This window comes from Sus scrofa, chromosome 13 (genome assembly GCF_054392235.1).
Source record: "Sus scrofa isolate SSC_HxYL_T2T_F1_AM1 chromosome 13, Sscrofa_HxYL_maternal_Yorkshire_Landrace_v2.0, whole genome shotgun sequence".
Taxonomy (NCBI): Eukaryota; Metazoa; Chordata; class Mammalia; order Artiodactyla; family Suidae; genus Sus; species Sus scrofa.
Window position 1 is genome coordinate 147981268 of NC_139395.1, and position 20549 is coordinate 148001816.

A 20549-nucleotide genomic window follows, 5' to 3' on the forward strand; every position below is an offset into this window, starting at 1 on the left:
TCCAGTGCTTTCTGTTACAGCATATTCCAATCAACTGGATAGACTCAAGAGTTTTAATAGCTTATGTGTCAAACAAAAAGATTTTAAAGAAACAGTAAAAAACAACTTATATTAAAGAATCTCTTTCTAATTAACATCATATTGGCAATAAAGTTTTCCTTCCACTCAAAGTGGCTTATTATGTGCATTTTGAATTTAGAAAAAAAAAAGAAATAAAGAGAATACCTTTTTAGTCCATCTTTTTACTCCATTATATCCTTTGGTTACCAGCTGTCTATGAAAAAAGCTGTTGAAGAAGTGAACCTAGAAGGATATCAAATACAAGCACTCACATTATATTAGGCTGTGCCCAGCCTTAACTGCAAAAGAAAATGAAAATATAAAAATCCCTGAATGTAAGACAGACAAAAAAAAAGAAAAAAAATGAGGAAAAGTTTCATCTTAAAAATGATGACCAGGGAGTTCCTGTCATGGCTCTGGAGTAATGAACCCAACTAGTAATCCATGAGGACACAGGTTCGATCCTTGGCCTTGCTCTTGCTCAGTGGGTTAAGGATCTGGCGTTGCCATGAGCTGTAGTGTAGGTCAGAGATGTGGCTCAGAGCCCATGTTGCTGTGGCTGTGGTGTAGGCCAGCAGCTGCAGCTCAAATTTGATCTCTAGCCTAGAAACTTCCATATGCCGTGGGTGAGGCCCTTTTAGACAGGAAAAAAAAAAAAAAGACCAATGCGATTGGTGGCATCTGCAACACCAGGACACAGGTGGGTTAGGGGGGGGGCTGTAGGTCACAACTATGGCTTGGATCTGATCCCTGGCCCAGGAACTCCATATGCTGTGGGACAGCACCCTCCCCTAAAAAGACCAAACATACATTACATGATTCAAAGAAGAATGTTTCAATTTTTCCTTAGAGTAACCTTATAGCTGTAGTGCATAGTTAGAACTGGAATAGGGCAGTAAATAGACTGCCTTAATCCAGTCAGACAAAGAGGAAATAATAAGTGATAAAGTTGAAAGAATGAGGTAACAATTACCTTGAACTCCAGGTATATGGATTACAAAACTAACCCCCATCTGAAGGATGTTGATTTGGAGACTTCTCTAGTCATGACAACTATAAAAAGACCTTAGCATGATCATTTCTAGCACTGAAAAAAGTTACCCTAGTCATATGGAGCATCATGTCCTGCACCCTTGGCTTTATCAGCTTGACTAAGATAGGCAAGCATACTATGGTCTTAAAGTGTTCACTTAGTAACTTTAGTAACACTAACTTGAGATGATAAAACTGTTCCCGCAGCTGAGGTTCTCAGGGTGTGGCCATCAGATCAGCATCACCTGAGAATTTGTTATAATGTAAATTCTCAGACCCTACTCCAGACCTACTAAAGCAGAAACTATGTGAGTGGGGTCAGCACTCTGGTTTCTAAAGATTCTGATGCACATTTGTTATGAGAACCATGCAGCTTAAGGTATCAATTACAATAGGCTTATAGTAGCTATCTCTAGGCAGTGATTCTCCAATTTTGAGTGCCTCAAAATCTGGAGGGCTTGTTAAAATACAAATCACAGTTCCCCACCTCCAATTTCTAATTCAGTAGGTGTGAGCTGTATCCACAAATCTGCATTCCTAGTAAATTCCTAGGTGATTCTGATGCTGCTGGTTTGGGGGTTACACTGAGAAACATCACCTTAGTACTTTTTTCATCCAGTGAAGGTTTAGAATTAAATGTGGTGGTAATGAAGGGAAATTACACTATTGAAATTAATCCTTTCATGGTAAATATCATCTGTATGTTCATATTTAAACTTTCTGATGATTAAGAGAATTTGACAGAATAGAGAATCTGACAGATTAACTTCATGATTCCAACTTAAAATGTATTAACAGATTTTTGATTTTAAGTAGAAAGTTATGAATTTTGTCTATGTTAATATTGTTGGAATCTGAGATTGTTTACCTGTGTAAATTATTAGATTTATAAATGTTCATAAATTACTTGGAAAGGTTTTGCTTGTTGAAATTAAAGGCTGCCCCATCAGGCAATTTGAGTACTCAGAAAGCAAATTTAATACATTGAAAAAATAGCTTTGATATGTAACTAATAAGCTCTTAAGGGAATTGTAGAGTTTGTGTTTTAATTCAAGAATAAGCAAAGATGTATACTATTTTACTACATTTTTAAAGGGAGGGACATTAAGTTAAATTTAAAAGCTCAAAGCAGGGAGTTCCCGTTGTGGCGCAGTGGTTAACGAATCCGCCTAGGAACCATGAGGTTGCGGGTTTGGTCCCTGCCCTTGCTCAGTGGGTTAATGATCCGGCGTTGCCGTGAGCTGTGGCGTAGGTTGCAGACTCGGCTCGGATCCCGCATTGCTGTGGCTCTGGCGTAGGCCAGTGGCTACAGCTCCGATTGGACCCCTAGCCTGGGAACCTCCACATGCCGTGGGAGCAGCCCAAGAAATAGCAAAAAAAGACCAAAAAAAAAAAGCTCAAAGCAAATAGTCTTTTTTTGTGAATTTCCCCACTGGAAAAAAAATCCTCCTCAAGACAGCAAAAAACACACCCACTCTGAAACAAATAAGCAGAAAAACACTGGCATCCTGACTTTCTTATGGTGAAATGATTTTATAGAACTTATTCCCAACCCTAGCACATGATCAAGACAAAAAACCTTTTTAAGAGTTCCCATTGTCACTCAGCGGTAGCAAACCCGACGACTTATCCATGAAGATGTGGGTTCGATCCTTGGCCTCACTCAGTGGGTTAGAGATCTGGCATTGCCATGAGCTGTGTGTGGTGTGGGTCACAGATGCAGCTCAGATTCCTCATTGCTGTGGCTGTGGCGTGGGCCTGCGGCTGCAGCTGATTTGACCCCTAGCCTGGGAACCTCCATATGCTGCAGATATGGCCTAAAAAGAAAAAAAAAAAAAAACTTTTAAAAAAATCTAAGAAATATAAAATAATTGCATAAAGTTAAACACAAAATTCTTCCTTTAATACACAGGACTCTTTCTCCTGAAGAGGAAGTTTTCACTTACTTTGTCTGGGACTGCATCCATTATCAGCTCACCATACATATTAATGACCTATAAAAAGTCAACATAAAACCAGCTTACTAATCCTATAAAATTCAGAGAACATCCTACTCAGAAATGAATAACATATTGCTGCTATGCTCAGTAATCAAACCTTTCAGACACTGGGTTGCTAAATGAGTCACTTGAGTAAGGAATAAAGAATTCTTGATTCCAAAAGATAACTGTGAGGCCAATACAGAGGTTATTAATCTATTTTATTGTTCAACATCCTCTGCAACTTTTCTACGCTGACAATATACTAACCTGGTCGTTCAGCCAATTCTGACCATCGAGGGTTGCCAGATCGTCCATATCCAGCATGTGCTTATTGTAGAAGACGCGGAAGTTGCATTTTTGATGTCTGGCCCGATAGTTTGTTATTTCCCTATTGATAAAAGGTTTTCTGAAACAGAAATATTTTGAAAGAAAAGGTAAAGAAAACATAAGCTCAACTTGATTTATTGATAAATATTTGGCTTGTTTTTTTTTAAATAAAGAGAAAAGATATATAAGCCAACAATTTTCTTTTCAAGGGCTTAAGCATCATTGACAAACCTATTAGAAAAGTCTTCATTAAAGACATCTTTCAATCTTCCAAGGACATCTTTTTCACTGAGTGGGACCAAACTGCCATACTTCTTCATAACCTCATCTAGGAATCCTTAAATAAAGCAAGGAAGAAAAATTAAGTCGGAAAAGGCGTTTTCAGCAAAGTCACTATCCCAATACTTAACCTATACACAACACTTTACATTTAACCCGTATTACTAAATGTACATGCTATAAAAAAAAAACCTTTCCAAAGTTATGTTTTGTTAAAAAATTAAAATCAATCAATCAAGCAGGCCCTCAGCTTTCCAAGCTAGACAGAAATGCTCCAAGGCATCATTTCACATTGGATTTGTAAGATACTAATGTACTGTTGGAAAGAGAATGGCTAGCTGAAATTAAAGACTGACATATTTCAATAGAATCCTATCTCCGAAAGCTAAAATCTAAAGGGCTTAATCACCTGGTTAAATGTATCCACTGCATTTGGTAATTGAAGAAATTATCTTTTTAAAAAATCACAAAGGGAATTGTTGGGGACACTCATTGCATTTATTATTTGATAAAGGTATGAAATTTCACATCTCGTAACAAGGGACAAATTCTAAGGCAATTTTTATATCATACAATTTGATAGTTATTCTACTCATGATACTGCATAAACCTATGAGGTTAGCTTAACTCGATAAGAGCTGGTAAGGCATATTTTATGTTTTTGGTGAGGCATACTTTAAAAGAGGAAATAGGATTAAAGGATAACTCCTTGACCACAATACAGGCTGATCTTCTGGTCAATTTAAGGAATATGTATATGCATTTTAATAGCTTCCAAGAGGATCCACTGAAGAAATATACCTAAAAATACCCTAGGGAATAAAATCAGGACATTATTTCTAAGTGAATTCACAGAAGCTGAGGAAAGGTTTAGAGGGTCACAGATGTGCAGATATGACTCACCCTATTCATGATGCTGACTGGGGAGAGCAGCAGTCTGGCTAACCAACAGTCTGACAGTTAAGTCCACTGAGTTAGGATGGAAGAAACGAGGACTGTTAGTCAATTACTTTACCCAGCCCCCTTTCTAACTTTGAAAATGGCCTCTGCTAAGCCATTATAAATATAAAATGGACAGGAATGATCATAACAGAGTAACTATCCTGGGAATGGAGTGTTTTGTATGGGAGAGGAGCAAACAAAGGTGTGAAAAATCTGCTCCTGTTAGTCTCCCACTAGAGTGGCTCCCAATTTGAAAAGCTTAAGACAAGAGCATAGTAAGCAGGACTGGTTTGCTTATGCCTGGTTTAGGCATACAGAAGACAGAAAGGGAGTTTCATGTTCCAGTTCAGTCAAAGTAGGAGATGAAGATTTTGGGGCTTCTAAACTAGGAAGCCACTCAACCTATGTTTGCCTACAGAACGCTAAGCATAGCCTTGTGTCTGCATGGAAAAGTAGACCCAAATAAAAGATAAAGAATCCCAACATTTGAGAAACTGCATTTAAGAAATAAATTCTACACAAATATATTGCTCCTAATAACAAAAAATTAAACTTTAGGCCCAGCAACCTTAATTGAGACTCCTCAAATAAGAAATAGCAGAACTCCAATCGTGATGGTGTAGTACGACGAGAAACTTACCTCCTCCTATAAATACATCAAAAATACACCTATAAATGGAACAAGTCTGCAGAAAACATACTGAACATTAGCAGAAGACCTCAAACATCTGTAAAGACAAGAAAGATCTTGTCCTATGCCACAGCCACAGCCACTTGGGAGCCAACCCGCGTCTACAACCTATACCACAGCTTGTGGCAACGCTGGATCCTTAACCCACTGAACAAGGCCAGGGATCAAATCAGCACCCTCATGGAGCCTAATCAGGTTGGTTAACCGCTGAGCCACGAAGGGAACTCTCTGTGCTCTGGCCCCACCTCCATGGGCCGCAGGAGAGCAACACCTCAGCCAGCTCCCCAGCCCCAGCCATCACCTTGGCTGGCTCCCATGCCCCAGCCACCACCTCAGCAGGTGCCAGAAACAGATGCCTACAAGTTAGGCACATGCAGAGGTGGGGCTGAAACCACAGCTAAGCCCAGGGGCTGTACAACTTGGAGAGCAGACCTGAAATCTCTCCCCAAGGCTGCAGGAGCCTCAGATTTACACCTCCACCTCTGGCTTTCTAAATTTAGCACCTGAGGGCATCCAAGCGGATAACGGGTGGTCCTATGTCTGGGACAGGTCTGGCTTTTGCAGCTGTGGGCTTTGGGGGCACAAACACTCAAGGGCTGGGCCAGGCCAGGTTCTAAGCTGCCTCCATAGCTTCCACAGCAGGTCTAAGTGCATAACTACTGCTGTCCTGGGACCTGACTTCAGTAGACCTACGCTGGTGGGCTTGTTGAAAACAACACCTGAGAGATACCCAGGCAAATTGCCAGCATTCCCACAGTTGAGGCAGGGCCAAGAGCAGTACCAACAACAGTGTATTTGTGGAATTCCCATTGTGGCTCGGTAGTAACAAACTTGACTAATATCCATGAAGATGCAAGTTCGATCCTGGGCCTCACCCAGTGGGGTAAGGATCCAGCGTTGCCATGAGCTGTGGTGTAGGTCACAGAAGCAGCTTGGATCCCACGTTGCTATGGCATAGGCTGGTAGCTGTGGCGCCAATTCAACCTCTTGCCTGGGAACGTCCACAGGCTGCAGGTGTGGCCCTAAAAAGCAAAAAAACAAACAAAAAAAGTTTGTGAGCCCCCACAACACAACAGGTGACAGCTGACATAACAAAGCACATAGATCAGCAAGACAACTCTGACAGAGGAATACTCAGAGGCTTCTCCCCCACTGGGAGTGTTCCAATCCCACCTATCTTACACTGCAGCTCAGAAACGCATCTAGGGGCTTTTAATATAACTACTAGGAAGGAGACCATGACCCTGACAGGGCAGGGACAACAAAACAGCAAAGAGGAAGCCTTGTTCAATATCCAGTGCAGGCTCTGGTCCTAACACCAATCATACCTCCTGTCAAGGGGCTAACAGCCAGCAAACACTGAGGGAAGAGGTAGGTGGTAAGCATCCATGCTAAAAACAACCCTCACACCAAAAAATATTAAACCCACATAGGCTACCAAGGAAGGTTCCCACATAAACAGCCCTCAAAGGAGTTCCCTGATGGTTCACACGTGAAGGATCTGGCACTGTCACTGCTGTGGCTCTGGTTACTGCTATGTCTTGCATTCGATCCCTGGTCTGGTAACTTGTGCATGCCACGGATGCAGCCAAAAATAATTTTAAAAATTAGCCCTCCAAGACCACAGTAGGTAACTGTTTCTCCTAAACTCATACAGCAAGAGAAATATAAGTTCAATGAAAAAGCAGAGGAACCCCTTCCAAATAAGATCAAGAGAATTCCTCTCAAAGAACAAACAATGAAACAGACCTCCTCAGTTTAACAGACATCAAGTTTAAAAAGGAGATAATGAAAACACTGAAGGAATTAAGAAAGGATATCAAGTGAAATGCAGATTACTGTAAAAAGGAACTAAAAACTAAAGGAAGGAGGCAAGAAAATTAAAAAATTCACTTGCAGAGATGAAAGCTGAACTAAAGGCAAGAATAGCAGAATGAATAATGCAGAATGAGAAAGCAATCTGGAAGACAGAACAATGGAAATTGCTCAATCAGAACAACAGACAGAAACCCAAATAAAAAAAAAAAGAAAAAGAAAGAAAACAATGTAAGAGACCTATGGGATAATAAAATCTACTTATACAGGGATCCCAGAAGGAGAAGAGAAAAGGGCACTGAAAACAGATTTGAAGAAATTATAGCTGAAGACGTCCCAAACCTAAAGGTAACAGGTATTCAGGTGCTGGAAGTACAGAAGGCCCCAATAAGAAGAACCCAAAGAGACCTACACCAAGACATATTACAATAAATAAAAATGGCAAAAGTTAAAGAGAGGATTCTAAATGCAGCAAGAGAAGAACAGAGTTGATTACAAGGGAACCCCCCATAAGGCTACGAGCTGATTTCTCTACACGAACACTGCAAGACAGAAGAGAGTGGCAAGATATATTAAGGTCCAGAAAAGGAAAAATATGCAATCTAGGATACCCTACCCAACAAGATTATCATTTAAAATAGAAGGAGAGGAGTTCCTGCTGTGGAACAGTAAGTTAAGAATCCAACTGCAGTGGCTTGGGTTGCTGCAGAACTTTGGGTTTGATCCCTGGCCCAGCACAGTGAGATAAAGGATCCAGTGTGGCTGCAGCTGAGGTATAGGTTGCAGCTACAGCTTGGATTCAATCCCTCATCCAGGAACTTCCATATGTCACAGATGAGGCCTTCAAAAAAAAAAAAAGAGTTCCCGTCATGGCTCAGTGGTTAACGAATCCAACTAGGAACCATGAGGTTGCAGGTTCGGTCCCTGCCCTTGCTCAGTGGGTTAACGATCCGGCGTTGCTGTGAGCTGTGGTGTAGGTTGCAGATGCGGCTTGGATCCCGAGTTGCTGTGGCTCTGGCGTAGGCTGGTGGCTACAGCTCTGATTCGACCCCTAGCCTGGGAACCTCCATATGCCATGGGAGCAGCCCAAGAAATGGCAAAAAGACAAAAAAAAAAAAAAAAAAAATAGAAGGTTAAAGAATTTCTCAGACAACTCAAAACTAAAAGAATGCATCAATACTAAGCCTATCCTAAAGGAAATATTGAAGGTCTTCTCTAAATAGAAAAGATGAATCTATAAGAAAGAGAATATCATAATTGGGAAGTAAATCACTTAAGTCGGTACACATATTTTAAAAATTAAAAAAAAAATCTGTGAAAATGATGATAACCACAACAAACAGCAAAAGGATGAACATGAAGGTGTAAAAGAGTACATCAAAATCATAAAATGTGGTGGAGGAAAAGTAAGAAAATGTACTTTTTTTCTAGAACGTGTTTGAGCCTATCTGACTATCAGTCTAAAGCAGGTAGATACAGGAAGGGGCTAACATACTTGAAAAACAGGGCAACCACAAATCAAAAACATACAATAGATTCACAAAAGCAAAAAAGAAGAAAACATAAGCATAATGCAAAAGAAAATCAGCAGGGAGTTCCCATCACGGCTCAGCAGTTACCAAACCCAACTAGGACCCATGAGGATGTGGCTTCCATCCATGGCCTCACTTATTGGGTTAAAGATCCAGCACTGCTGTGAGCCATGGTGTAGGTCGAAGATGTGGCTTGGATACCACATTGCTGTGGCTATGGCATAGACAGGCAGCTGTAGCTCTGATCTGACCCCTAGCCTGAGAACCTCCATATGCTGGGTGTGGCCCAAAAAACAAAAGAAAGAGAGGAATTACCGTTGTGGCTCAATGGTTAATGAATCCGACGAGGAACCATGATGTTCCGGGTTCAATCCCTGGCCTTGCTCAGTGGGTTAAGGATCAAGCGTTGCCGTGAGCTGTGGTGTAGGTCACAGATGTGGCTCAAATCCCCATTTGCTGTGGTTCTGGTGTAGACCAGAGGCTACAGCTCCGATTAGATCCCTAGCTTGGGAACCTCCATATGCTGAGGGTACACCCCTAGAAAAGGCAAAAAGAAAGAAAGAAAGAAAGAAAGAAAGTCAACAAATCAAAAAAGGAAACAAAAAGAAAATAGGGGTCACAATACTTTTAACATACAAAATAGACATTAAAATAATTGCTATAAAGAAAGATAAAGAGGGACACTATACAATGATAAAAGGATCAGTACAAGGAGAGGATATTATACTCATCAACATATATAATATGCACCCAACACAGGAGTACTTGAATACATAAAACAAATACTGAGACATGAAAGGAGAAACTGATGAGAATACAATAGTAGTAGCAGACTTTAACACCTTGTTCACATCAATGGACATATTTTTGAGAAAGAAAATCAACAAGGCAACAGAGATTCTAAATGTACATAAAACAGATTTCATTGATATCTTTAAGACATTACATCCAAAAAAAGCAGAATATTCATTCTTTTCTAGTGCATATGGAACATTCACTAGGACTGACCATATCCTAGGGCACAAATTTAAAAGGCTAGAAATTATTTCAAGCATCTCTTCCAACCACAACAGCATGGAACTAGAAATCAACCATAGAAAAACAAATGAGAGAAAAACAATTACACTGAGACTAAACAACATGCTAGTGAAAAACCAATGGTTCAACAAGGAAACCAAAGAGGAAATTCAAAAATATCCTGAGAAAAATGACAATGAAAACACAACCATACAAAATCTATGGGACACAGCAAAAGCAGTTGTTAAAGGCAAGTTGAAAGCAATACAGGTCTTCCTCAAAAGAAAAATCTCAGGAGTTCCTGTTGTGGCACAGTGGTTAATGAATCCGACTAGGAACCATGAGGTTACGGGTTCGATCCCTGGCCTTGCTCAGTGGGTTGAGGATCCGGTGTTACCATGAGCTGTGGCGTAGGTCGAAGACACGGCTCAGATCTGGCGTTGCTGTGACTCTGGAGTAGGCCGGCAGCTACAGCTCTGATTGGGCCCCTAGCCTGGGAACCTCCATATGCTGCAGGAGCAGCCCTAGAAAAGGCAAAAAAAAAAAAAAAACCTCAAATAAATAACCTAAGCTACTATAACCTAAAAGCATTAGAACAAAACTTAAAATCAGCAGAAGGGAAATAATAAAGATCAGAGAAGGAATAAATAAAAGATTTTAAAACAATAGAAAAAAATAAATAAAAATAAGAGCTGGTTCTTTGAAAGTGTAAAAAAAAAATTAACAAACCTCTGGCCATGCTCACCAAAAAGAAAAGAGAGAGAACCCAAATAAAATAAGAAATGAAAAAGGAGAAATATCACCAATACTTCAGAAACACAAATAACCACAAGAGAACACTATACAGTTATATGCCAACAAATTCAACATCTAAAAAAAATGGACAACTTTCTAGAAACATACAGCCCACCAAAACTGAATCAAGAAGAAACAGATAATTTGAACAGACTGATTACTAGAAGTGAAACAGAATCTGTACTTTTAAAAATTCCCTACAAAAGTCCAGGACTAGATGGCTTCTTAGGCAAATTCTACACCAAACACAAATGGAAGAATTTTTACCAATCCTTCTTAAACTGTTCCAAAAGACTGAAGAGGAAGGAACACTAACAAAGACATTCTATGAAGAGACCATCACCCTAATACCAAAACCAAAGATATCACCAAAAAAAAAAAAAAGTATAGACCAGTATCTTTGATGAATATAGATGTAAAAATTCTCAATAAAACATTAGCAAACCAAATTCAACAACATATCAAAAAGATCATACACCACAACCAAATGGGATTCATCTCAGGGTCACAATGATGGTTTAACATACACAAATCAATCAATATGATATACCACATTAACAAAAGAAAAGACAAAAACCAGAGTTTCTGTTGTGGCTCAGCCATAACGAACCCGAATATTATCCATGAGGACATGGGTTTGATCCCTAGCCTCATTCAGTGGGTTAAAGATCTGGTGTTGCCCTGAACTGTGTAGGTCACAGACACAGCCTGAAACCTGCATTGCTGTGGCTGTGGTATAGGCCAGCAGCCACGGCTCCAATTGACCCCTAGCCTGGGAACTTCCATATAGGAGGCCCTAAAAAGCAAAAAACAATGAATTAATTAATCAAATAAAACAAAGGATCCAGTGTTGCCTCAGCTGAAGCATAGGTTGCTGCTCAGATTCAATCCCTAGCCTGGGAACTTCCACATGCCATGGGTGTGGCCATTAAAATAAAGAAATACGGAGTTCCCGTCATGGCGCAGTGGTTAACGAATCCGACTAGGAACCACGAGGTTGCGGGTTCGGTCCCTGCCCTTGCTCAGTGGGTTAACGATCCAGCGTTGCTGTGAGCTGTGGTGTAGGTTGCAGACGCGGCTCGGATCTTGCGTTGCTGTGGCTCTGGCGTAGGCCGGTGGCTACAGCTCCGATTCGACCCCTAGCCTGGGAACCTCCATATGCCGCTGGAGCGGCCCAAGAAATCTCAAAAAAAAGACAAAAAAAAAAATAAAAAATAAAAATAAATAAATAAATAAGTAAAGAAATACATACATACATGAAAATAAATAAGATGGTTATACCACCCAAAGCAATCTACAGATTTAATGTGATATCTATCAAATTACCCATGGTATTTTTCACAGAACTAGAACCAATAATCCTAAAGTATATATAGAACCTTTAAAGGCTCAGAATTGCCAAAGCAGTCCTGAGGAAAAAGAACAAAGCAGGAGGCACGGCCCTCCCAAACTTTGGACCATTGTATGAAGCTACAGCAATCAAAATGGCATGGTAATGGAGTTCTTGTTGTGGCTCAGTGGTTAACAAACCCAACTAGTATCCACAAGGACTTGGGTTCGATCCCTGGCCTCACCCACTGGGTTAAGGATCTGGCATTGCTGTGAGCTATGGCATAGCTTGAAGACGAGGCTCAGATCCCATGGTGCTGTGGCTGTGGAGGAGGCTGACAGCCACAGCACTGATTCAACCCCTAGCCTGGGAACCTCCATATGCCTCAGGTGCAGCCCCAAAAAACAGACAGTCAGACAGACAGACAGATAGCATGGTCTCGTCACAAAAACAGACATATGAATCAAAGGAAGAGAACATGAGCCCAGAAATAAACCCACACACCTATGGACAATTACTCTTCAACAAAGGAGGCAAGAATATACAATGGGGAAAAGAGAATCTTCAGCAAGCAGTACTGGGAAAGTTGGACAGCTGCATGTAAACCAATGAAGTTAGAACACACTCTCACACCTACATAAACTCAAAATAGCTTAAAGACTTAAATATACAATAAGACATCATAAAACTCCTAGAAAAGAACATGGGCAAAATATTACCTGACATCAATCATACCAGTGTTTTCTTAAGTCAGTCTCCCAAGGCAATAGACATAAAAGCAAAAATAAACAAATGGGACCTAATCAAACCTATAAGCTTTTGCGCAACAATGGAAGCCATAAACAAAAGACAACATATAGACTTGGAGAAAATACTTGCAAATGCTGAGACTGACAAGGGCTTAATCTCCCAAATATACAAACAACTCATATAATAATTTTTTAAAAGGCACATAAACAGATGCTCATCATTGCTAATTACTAGAGAAACGCAAATCAAGGAGTTCCCGTCATGATGCAGCAGAAATGAATCCAACTAAGAATTACGAGGTTTTGGCCTTCCTCAGTGGGTCAAGGATTTGGTGTTGCCGTGAGCTGTGGTGTAGGTTGTAGACACAGCTCGGATCTGGCGTTGCTGTGGCTCTGACGTAGACTGGTGGCTGTAGCTCCAATTGGACCCCTAGCCTGGGAACCTCCATGTGCCGCCAGTGTGGCCCTAAAAAGACAAAAAAGGGGGGGGGGGCAAATCAAAACTGCAATGAGTTATCACCTCATACTGCTCAGAACGGTCATCATTAAATGTCTACAAATAATAAATGCTGGAGAGGGTGTGGAGAAACAGAATCATCCTCTTAGCCTTCGGTGGGAATGTAAACAGGTATAGCCACTATGGAAAACAGTATGGAGAGTCTTCAAAAAACTAAATACAGTTACCACAGGATCCAGCAATCCCACTCCTGGGCATATATCAGACAAAGCTATAATTCAAAAAGATACATGAATCCCTATGTTCATAGCAGCACTATTCACAATTGCCAAGACATGGGAACAACCTAAATGTCCAGTTACAGATAATCAATAAAGAATATGTGGTGGGAGTTCCCATCGTGGCGCAGCGGAAACAAATCTGACTAGGAACCATGAGGTTGCAGGTTTGATCCCTGGCCTCGCTCAGTGGGTTAAGGAAATGGTGTTGCCATGAGCTGTGGTTTAGCTTGCAGACACAGCTCGGATCTGGCGTTGCTGTGGCTGTGGTGTAGGCCAGCAGCTGTAGCTCTGATTGGACCCCTAGCCTGGGAACTTCCGTATGCCACGGGTGTGGCCCTAAAAAGCAAAAAGTGGTATTGGAATTTCCTGGTGACCTAGCTTAGCAGTTAAGGGCTTAGCATTCTCACTGCTGTCCTCATGCCATGGGTATGGCCAAAAAAAGAATATTACCCAGCCATTTAAAAGAATGAAATAATGCCATCTGCAGCAACATGGATGTACCCAGAGATTATCATACTAAGCGAAGTCAGAAAGAGCAAGACAAATACCATATGATACCACTTATGCAGAATCTAAAATACAACACAAATCAACATAACTATGAAACAACAACAGACTAACAGATATAGTAAACAGACTTGTGGTTGCCAAGGGGGTTGTGGGTGCAGGAGGGAAGGAATGGGAATCTGGGATTAACAGAGGCTAACTATTATATATAGGATGGATAAACAACAAGCTCCTACTCTATAGCATAGAGAACTATATTCAATATCCTGTGATTAAACCATAATGGAAAAGAATACAAAAAGAATAAATATATATGTATATATATCACGTATGTATAACTGAGTCACTTTGCTATATAGCATAAATTAACATAATATTGAAAATCAACAATGAAAAAAAAATCTTAATTAAAAAAAGGAAAGCAATCTCCTCTAGCAAGGGAAAATGGACCCTAATCCCAAACTTTTAACAAGAGGTGTCCTTATTAACAATGTTATTTTTGGATGGCAGTGTTTGGGAGATTTTAAGCTGTTTTATTTTTTCCTTTTATCCGTGTAGTTTTTTTTTTTGTTTGTTTTTGTTTTTTTTAATGGCCATACCTGAGGCATATGGAGGTCCCCACGCTAGGGGTCGAATCTGAGTTGCAGCTGCCAGCCTACACCACAGCCACAGCAATGCTGGATCTGAGCCATGTCTGTGACCTGGATCCTTAATTCTGAGCAAGCCCAAGGACTGAACCCACATTGTCATGCATACGAGTGTTTGTTTCCACTGAGCCACAAAGGGAACTCCTATCTGCATTTTTATGTTCACTTTCAGATGATTAACAAGGATTTCTAACTCAGTGGGAAGGCCCTACCTGGGATCTTCAAGGGTAACGCTAATAACAATGTCTCACTGATGCACAGCATTATTTCACTAGAACCAGAAGTAGACAACTCATGGGAGTTCCTGCTGTGGCACGGTGGGTTAAGAATCTGACTGCAGTGGCTCAGGTTGCTGTAGGGGTTTGAGATCAATCCGTGGCCTGGCAGAGTGGGTTAAAGGATCCAGGGTTGTCACAGCTGTGGCTCAGATTCAGTCCCTGGCCAGGGAACTTCCACATTCTGCAGGTGTGGCCATGAAACAACAAAAAAGCATTCATATGCCATGAACTAGTGTATTCATTGCATCCTTTTGACCACCCTATGTGTTAGATAGCGCCTTTACAAATGGAGGCTTAAGGAGGTTAGGTAACTTTCCCGAAGATCCTTAACTAGCATATGGCAGAACTAAGATTCTGATTATAGGTTATGCGATGACAGAAACTGAGTTGTTAATTACTATGTTGTGCCACTTCCAATGCAGGAAATACCTTATTATCTTTGCTCTACAAAAGCAACTTAGTTCTATTTTATCTTTCCCTTTTAATAGCCATGGGCCGAGAGTAACCTAGAAAAGAGACTTTTTAAAATTCACAATTTATCCACTTGCTTTCACTAAACCATGAACCCAAAAGGAAAATGCATTTGGAACACACAGTTTCTTTTACTCCAAAAGACTAAAATTTTAGTATGACCAAGAAACAAAGGATAAAACATTAGGAAAAAAACAAAATAAAATTCAAATTATAATCCCGCCAGCAAGTACATAGTATGAAAAACAAAAATTGAGGTGTTTTTTAAAATTTAAATTACTCATCATGTTATACCAACTGTGTCAGTTTTTTCTTGATATAACTGACAAGGGTCACTTGGATTACCATCCTACCCTAAAAGTGGAAAGGGTTTGTTGTGTTGTGCACTTAAGAAATGCAACCAGGAGCTCCCGTCATGGCGCAGTGGTTAACGAATCCGACTAGGAACCATGAGGTTGCGGGTTTGGTCCCTGGCCTTGCTCAGTGGGTTAGCGATCCAGCGTTGCCATGAGCTGTGGTGTAGGTTGCAGACGCGGCTTGGATCCAGCGTTGCTGTGGCTCTGGTGTAGGCAGGCAGCTACAGCTCCGATTGGACCCCTAGCCTGGGAACCTCCATATGCCTGGGAGCGGCCCAAGAAATAGCAAAAAGACAAAAAAAAAAAAAAGAAATGCAACCACTTGGTTCTCCAACAAAATACAATACGCATGTCAGGAAGGTCCCATACCAAAAATAAGAAAGGCATGAAATATCTAAGAATAAACTTAAGGAATGTGCAAAGTCTAAGTGAAAAGCACTATCAAGTCCTAGTAAGGGACACTGGTCAACAAATAGAATAATTCTTTGGTTTTTAGACAGGAAAACTTCAAATTAAAATAAATGCAACTTTCCCTAAATTGGTTTATTAATGTAATGCAATACCAATCAAAAGCCTTAGTTTAACTGAAAAACAAATCCAAAATTCATCTTGGGACAAAAATGTGAGAAATTCTGGGAGTTCCAGTCATGGCTCAGCAGTAACGAACCTGACTAGGATCCACGAGGATAAAGGTTTGATCCCTGGCCTCATTCAATGGGTTAAGGATCCAGCGTTGCTGTGAGCTGTGGTGTAGGTCACAGACTTGGCTCGGATCTTGTACTACTGTGGCTGTGGTGTAGGCTGGTGGCTGTAGCTCCAATTCAACCCCTAGCTTGGGAACTTCCATGTGCTGAGGGTGTGGCCCTAAAAAACAAAAATGTGAGAAATTCTTAGAAATTTTTGAAAAAGATTAAAGGGAGATGTGAATGAGGCAAGGGAGAAGGAGGACCTAGTCCCATCAAATTAGAAAACCAACTACAATAATTGAAGCAGCATAGTGCTGTCCCAGAAACAGAGAAATCAACCAAAAAGGAACCCAAATGGCAGGTAGCATCTCATAATCATAGGAAAAAAATGATTTAATCAAAATAGTGTTAGAACTAAATCTTTTATTCACAGGTGAAATTCATTTCGGTGTAAAGAATGTGGCAGGGATTCATCTTTACTTTCTTCCAAACAGATAAATGTAAAAATAATACATTACTAGTCTAAAAGAAAATAGGGTTGAATATTTTTATAATATTGAAATTTAATAATTTCACAAATTATTAAATTTCAAAAGTAATTTTGAAAAATAATTTTTAAAATTTTATAATTTTTGAAATGGGAACAAGATTTTTTTCTAGTACATGACCATAAACATGTTAAAATAAAAGTGGCAGACACCCCATGATTCCTTTAGAATTTTATGTCCTTATGACCACATGTTTTAAACACATTAGAAGCACTTCTTTTTCTTTTTGCTTTTAAGGGGCTGCACCCTCGGCATATAGAGGTTCCTGGGCTAGGAGCTGAATTGGAGCTACAGCTGCTGGCCTACACCACAGCCACAGCAACACAGGAACTGAGCCGCATCTGCGACCTGCACCACAGCTTGAGTCAACGCTGGATCCTTAACCCACTGATTGAGACCAGGGACTGAACCTGAAACCTCATGGATACTAGTCAGAATCATTTCCGATGTGCCACAAGGGAAACTCCTATACTCATTCTTATTGAAGCTATTTCCCATTCAATACATGAAGTTTTCTTTCCCCTAAGTCAATTCAAAACAATTTAGTAGTCCATTAAATCAATCTGCCCTATTTTAAGCAATTCCCTACTGATGACCCTTTAAGTTGTTAATTTTTAGCTCTCCATATAATGTTTAAAACAACTAAAACCCTCAACATATCCTTGTTCTTTGTTTCCTTAGAACACGTTTGCTAAAATTCAAGTTCCTGGGTCAAAGGATACACATATCTAAAACTTCAGTTGATGGACACTTGTGTACACTTTTTGGCTATTAGGAATAATGATGCTATGAACATTTGTGTACAAGTTTTCTTGTGTCTATTTGTTTCTAATTAAAATTTCAATTCATGTGGAATATACTGTGACACAGGAATCTATTTCTTTTCCCTCCAAAACAGCTAGTCTGAGTACAGAATTCTAGATTTTCCTATCCTCCCTCACATCTTTTAAGGTTGTCTCGCACAAACATAACACTACTGTGATTGCAAAATATCCAACTTGGTTTTGAAGGGAGTAACTTTTTGAACTTATGTTTCATCAGTTTATACAATATTTGATAACAATATCAAACAAAATATGAAACAAAAAAGTAAATTTTAAGTTCAACAGGTTCAATACAAAGTGAGCGTAACATATATTAGAGAAGAGCCAGAGTTCCCGTTGTGGCGCAGCAGAAACGAATCCAACTAGGAACCACGAGGTTGCAGGTTCGATCCCTTGCCTTGCTCAGTGGGTTAAAGATTCAGCATTGCCATGAGCTGTGGTGTAGGTCGCAGACACAGATCGGATCTGGCGTTGCTGTGGCTCTGGTGTAGGCTGGCAGCTGTAGCTTCGATTAGACCCCTAGCCTGGGAACCTCCATATGTCGCAGGTACAACCCTAAAATGCAAAAAAATAAAATTTTTTAAAAATATAGGGAGAAGGGCCAGCATTCAGCACACTAAAGAATTTAATATTGCTAATGCTATAAAGTAGATTAAGGGAATATCTATCGTACTATCCTATGTTCCTATTCTAATTGTTCTAACAATCCTAATTTCTCAGGTTTAGTTCTCTTATTTTTTCAGTCTGTCTCTTCCACTGTGTTGGCTTTACCCAAACGTTTGGTGATACATTATAGGTTTGTTTCTACTTGAGTGACTTGCTGGGTGCAGGAAAGGTTGTGACGGGCAGTAGCTTTGAACTATTTTTAATGCGGGCATGCTAAGAACTCCTAAAACTATTCTTCCGGAAAGGATTGTTCTTCATTCTTGCCAGATGTTACAAATAATGGGGAGGGGGAGAGAGAAATGGTCTGTCTCTCCATACCAACCTCTTGCTCTTACAACATCAGTGCTCTATGTCAATTACATCTCAATAAAATTAGGGGAGGGGAGAATTTCAGCTTGATAGCAGATATCCTCCTTGCTGATATGTTGCACAGGCAGGGAGAGATGCTTTTGTGGAGATTTTCCAAGTCCTCAGTCTTTTCCCATGGGTCTCCCTCTTCCTCTCCACCATCTCCAGAAATGGGAACCCTCAGTGTTGCACCATTTTCCTGTGTTAATCTTCCTTCTGCCACTGGGGCTCCCCTTTGAAACCTCTACTTTCTTTCTTTTTTTTTTTTTTTTAATTTTCCCACTGTACAGCAAGGGGGTCAGGTTATCCTTAGATGTATACATTGCAGTTACAGTTTTTTCCCCCACCCTTTCTTCTGTTGCGACATGAGTATCTAGACATAGTTCTCAATGCTAATCAGCAGGATCTCCTTGTAAATCTATTCTAGGTTGTGTCTGAGAAACCTCTACTTTCTGCCTTGTTCAGTTTCTGCTTTTGATCCACCAAAACTGAGTATGCAGATACATATGCTTTTAATAATACTTTTCATAATTTCTATGGATTTGGTAGGAAAAAGAGAGTCCATGGGCTTACTTCATCTTCTTGAACTTGGAACTGCTATGGGTTTCTGAGATATTCTTTACTAATTGAAAGACATCTTCCTTTTCTTTTTCTTTTTTTGGCCATACCCACAGCATGTGGAAAATTCCTGGGCCAGGGACCGAATCCAAATTGCAGTTGTGACTTGCGCCATAGCCACAGCAACACCAGATACTTAACCTGCTGCACTACAAGGGAACTTCCAGGAAATTTTCTAAGCAATATAAACAACAAAGGAAGCTAAGCTTTAATAACAGGCTTTCGGTACTTGATGAGATGCCATGATTTTTCTCCTTTAGCCTATTAAAATTAATTACATTACAGGTCACTAACTGAATTCTGTAAAAACTTCTATGTTTTCAGATCATGCTATAGTTTTACTATAGCACATACTCAATTCTGGAGTTCCCATCGTGGCCCAGTGGTTGGCGAACCCAACTAACATCCATGAGAACTCGGGTTTGATCCCTGGCCTTGCTCAGTGGGTTAAGGATCCAGTGTTGCCGTGAGCTGTTGTGTAGGTCGCAGACATGGCTTGGACCCCGAGTTGCTGTGGCTGTGGCACAGGCCATGCACTACAGCCCCCTAGCCTGGGAACCTCCATATGCTGTGGGTGAGGCCCTAAGACAAAAAAAAAAAAGACCAAAAAAAAACCCCCCAAAAAACCCATACTTGATTTTATCAACTGTTTTTGGAAATGCTACATCTATAAGTTAATTGGCATTTGTGGGTAAATGCTAACTTTTTCAGGTTTACAAATCAAAGTTCTCCTAAGCTAATAGCAGGAAAATTTGTCCATTCTAGGACAGTATAAACAACAGAAATTTTTTTTTTTTAAGATTTTCTAGGACTCTGTACTTTGTCTTTTTGTGGGGAAGGCTTTGTATACATACTTATTGGTTGAGGAAACAAAATGTTCAAAATTATTTAAGCCACCAAAAAGTAACTCTCCCAATGCCCCAGAAAAAGCCATTTATAACAATTTTATACATCTGCCTAGATATGTCCTATACAAACACAAGTGCACACATATATACATGTACTCACATTACATATGTGCATGTATATATTTTAACAAAATGGCATTTCTGTTTTGTGACTTGTTTTCACTTTACATAGAATGGTCAGTATCAAAATACAGATCAAATTTACTCTTTAATAGCTTCATGGAGAGTTCATGTTGACATGTTAAGAATGTTAAGAATGTGACATAATGTTCATAAGGATGCGGGGCAGGTTTGACCCCTGACCTTGCTCAGTAGGTTAAGGATCTGCATTGTCACACACTGTGGCACAGGTCACAGATGCGGCTTGGATCCAGAGTTGCCGTGGCTGTGGTGCAGGCATCAG

General features: G+C 40.2%; 1 protein-coding gene across 8 annotated transcripts in view; it reads right to left on the reverse strand.

The window, feature by feature from the left end:
* SENP5 (SUMO specific peptidase 5) overlaps window positions 1-20549 on the reverse strand; it is an 81123-nt gene that overhangs the window by 37056 nt on the left and 23518 nt on the right. For 5 of the 8 annotated variants that reach the window (XM_084990787.1, XM_005670098.4, XM_084990788.1 and 2 more), the window contains 4 exons: window positions 3633-3738; window positions 3342-3480; window positions 3039-3086; window positions 226-303 (listed from right to left, as the gene is read on the reverse strand). In XM_084990787.1, coding sequence (XP_084846913.1) covers window positions 226-303; window positions 3039-3086; window positions 3342-3480; window positions 3633-3738 — 371 coding nt within the window. Of the gene's footprint in view, window positions 1-225; window positions 2424-2651; window positions 3087-3341; window positions 3481-3632; window positions 3739-20549 lie in introns of all 8 variants that reach the window. The other 3 variants (XR_014824581.1, XR_014824582.1, XR_014824583.1) reach the window with 2 other exon arrangements.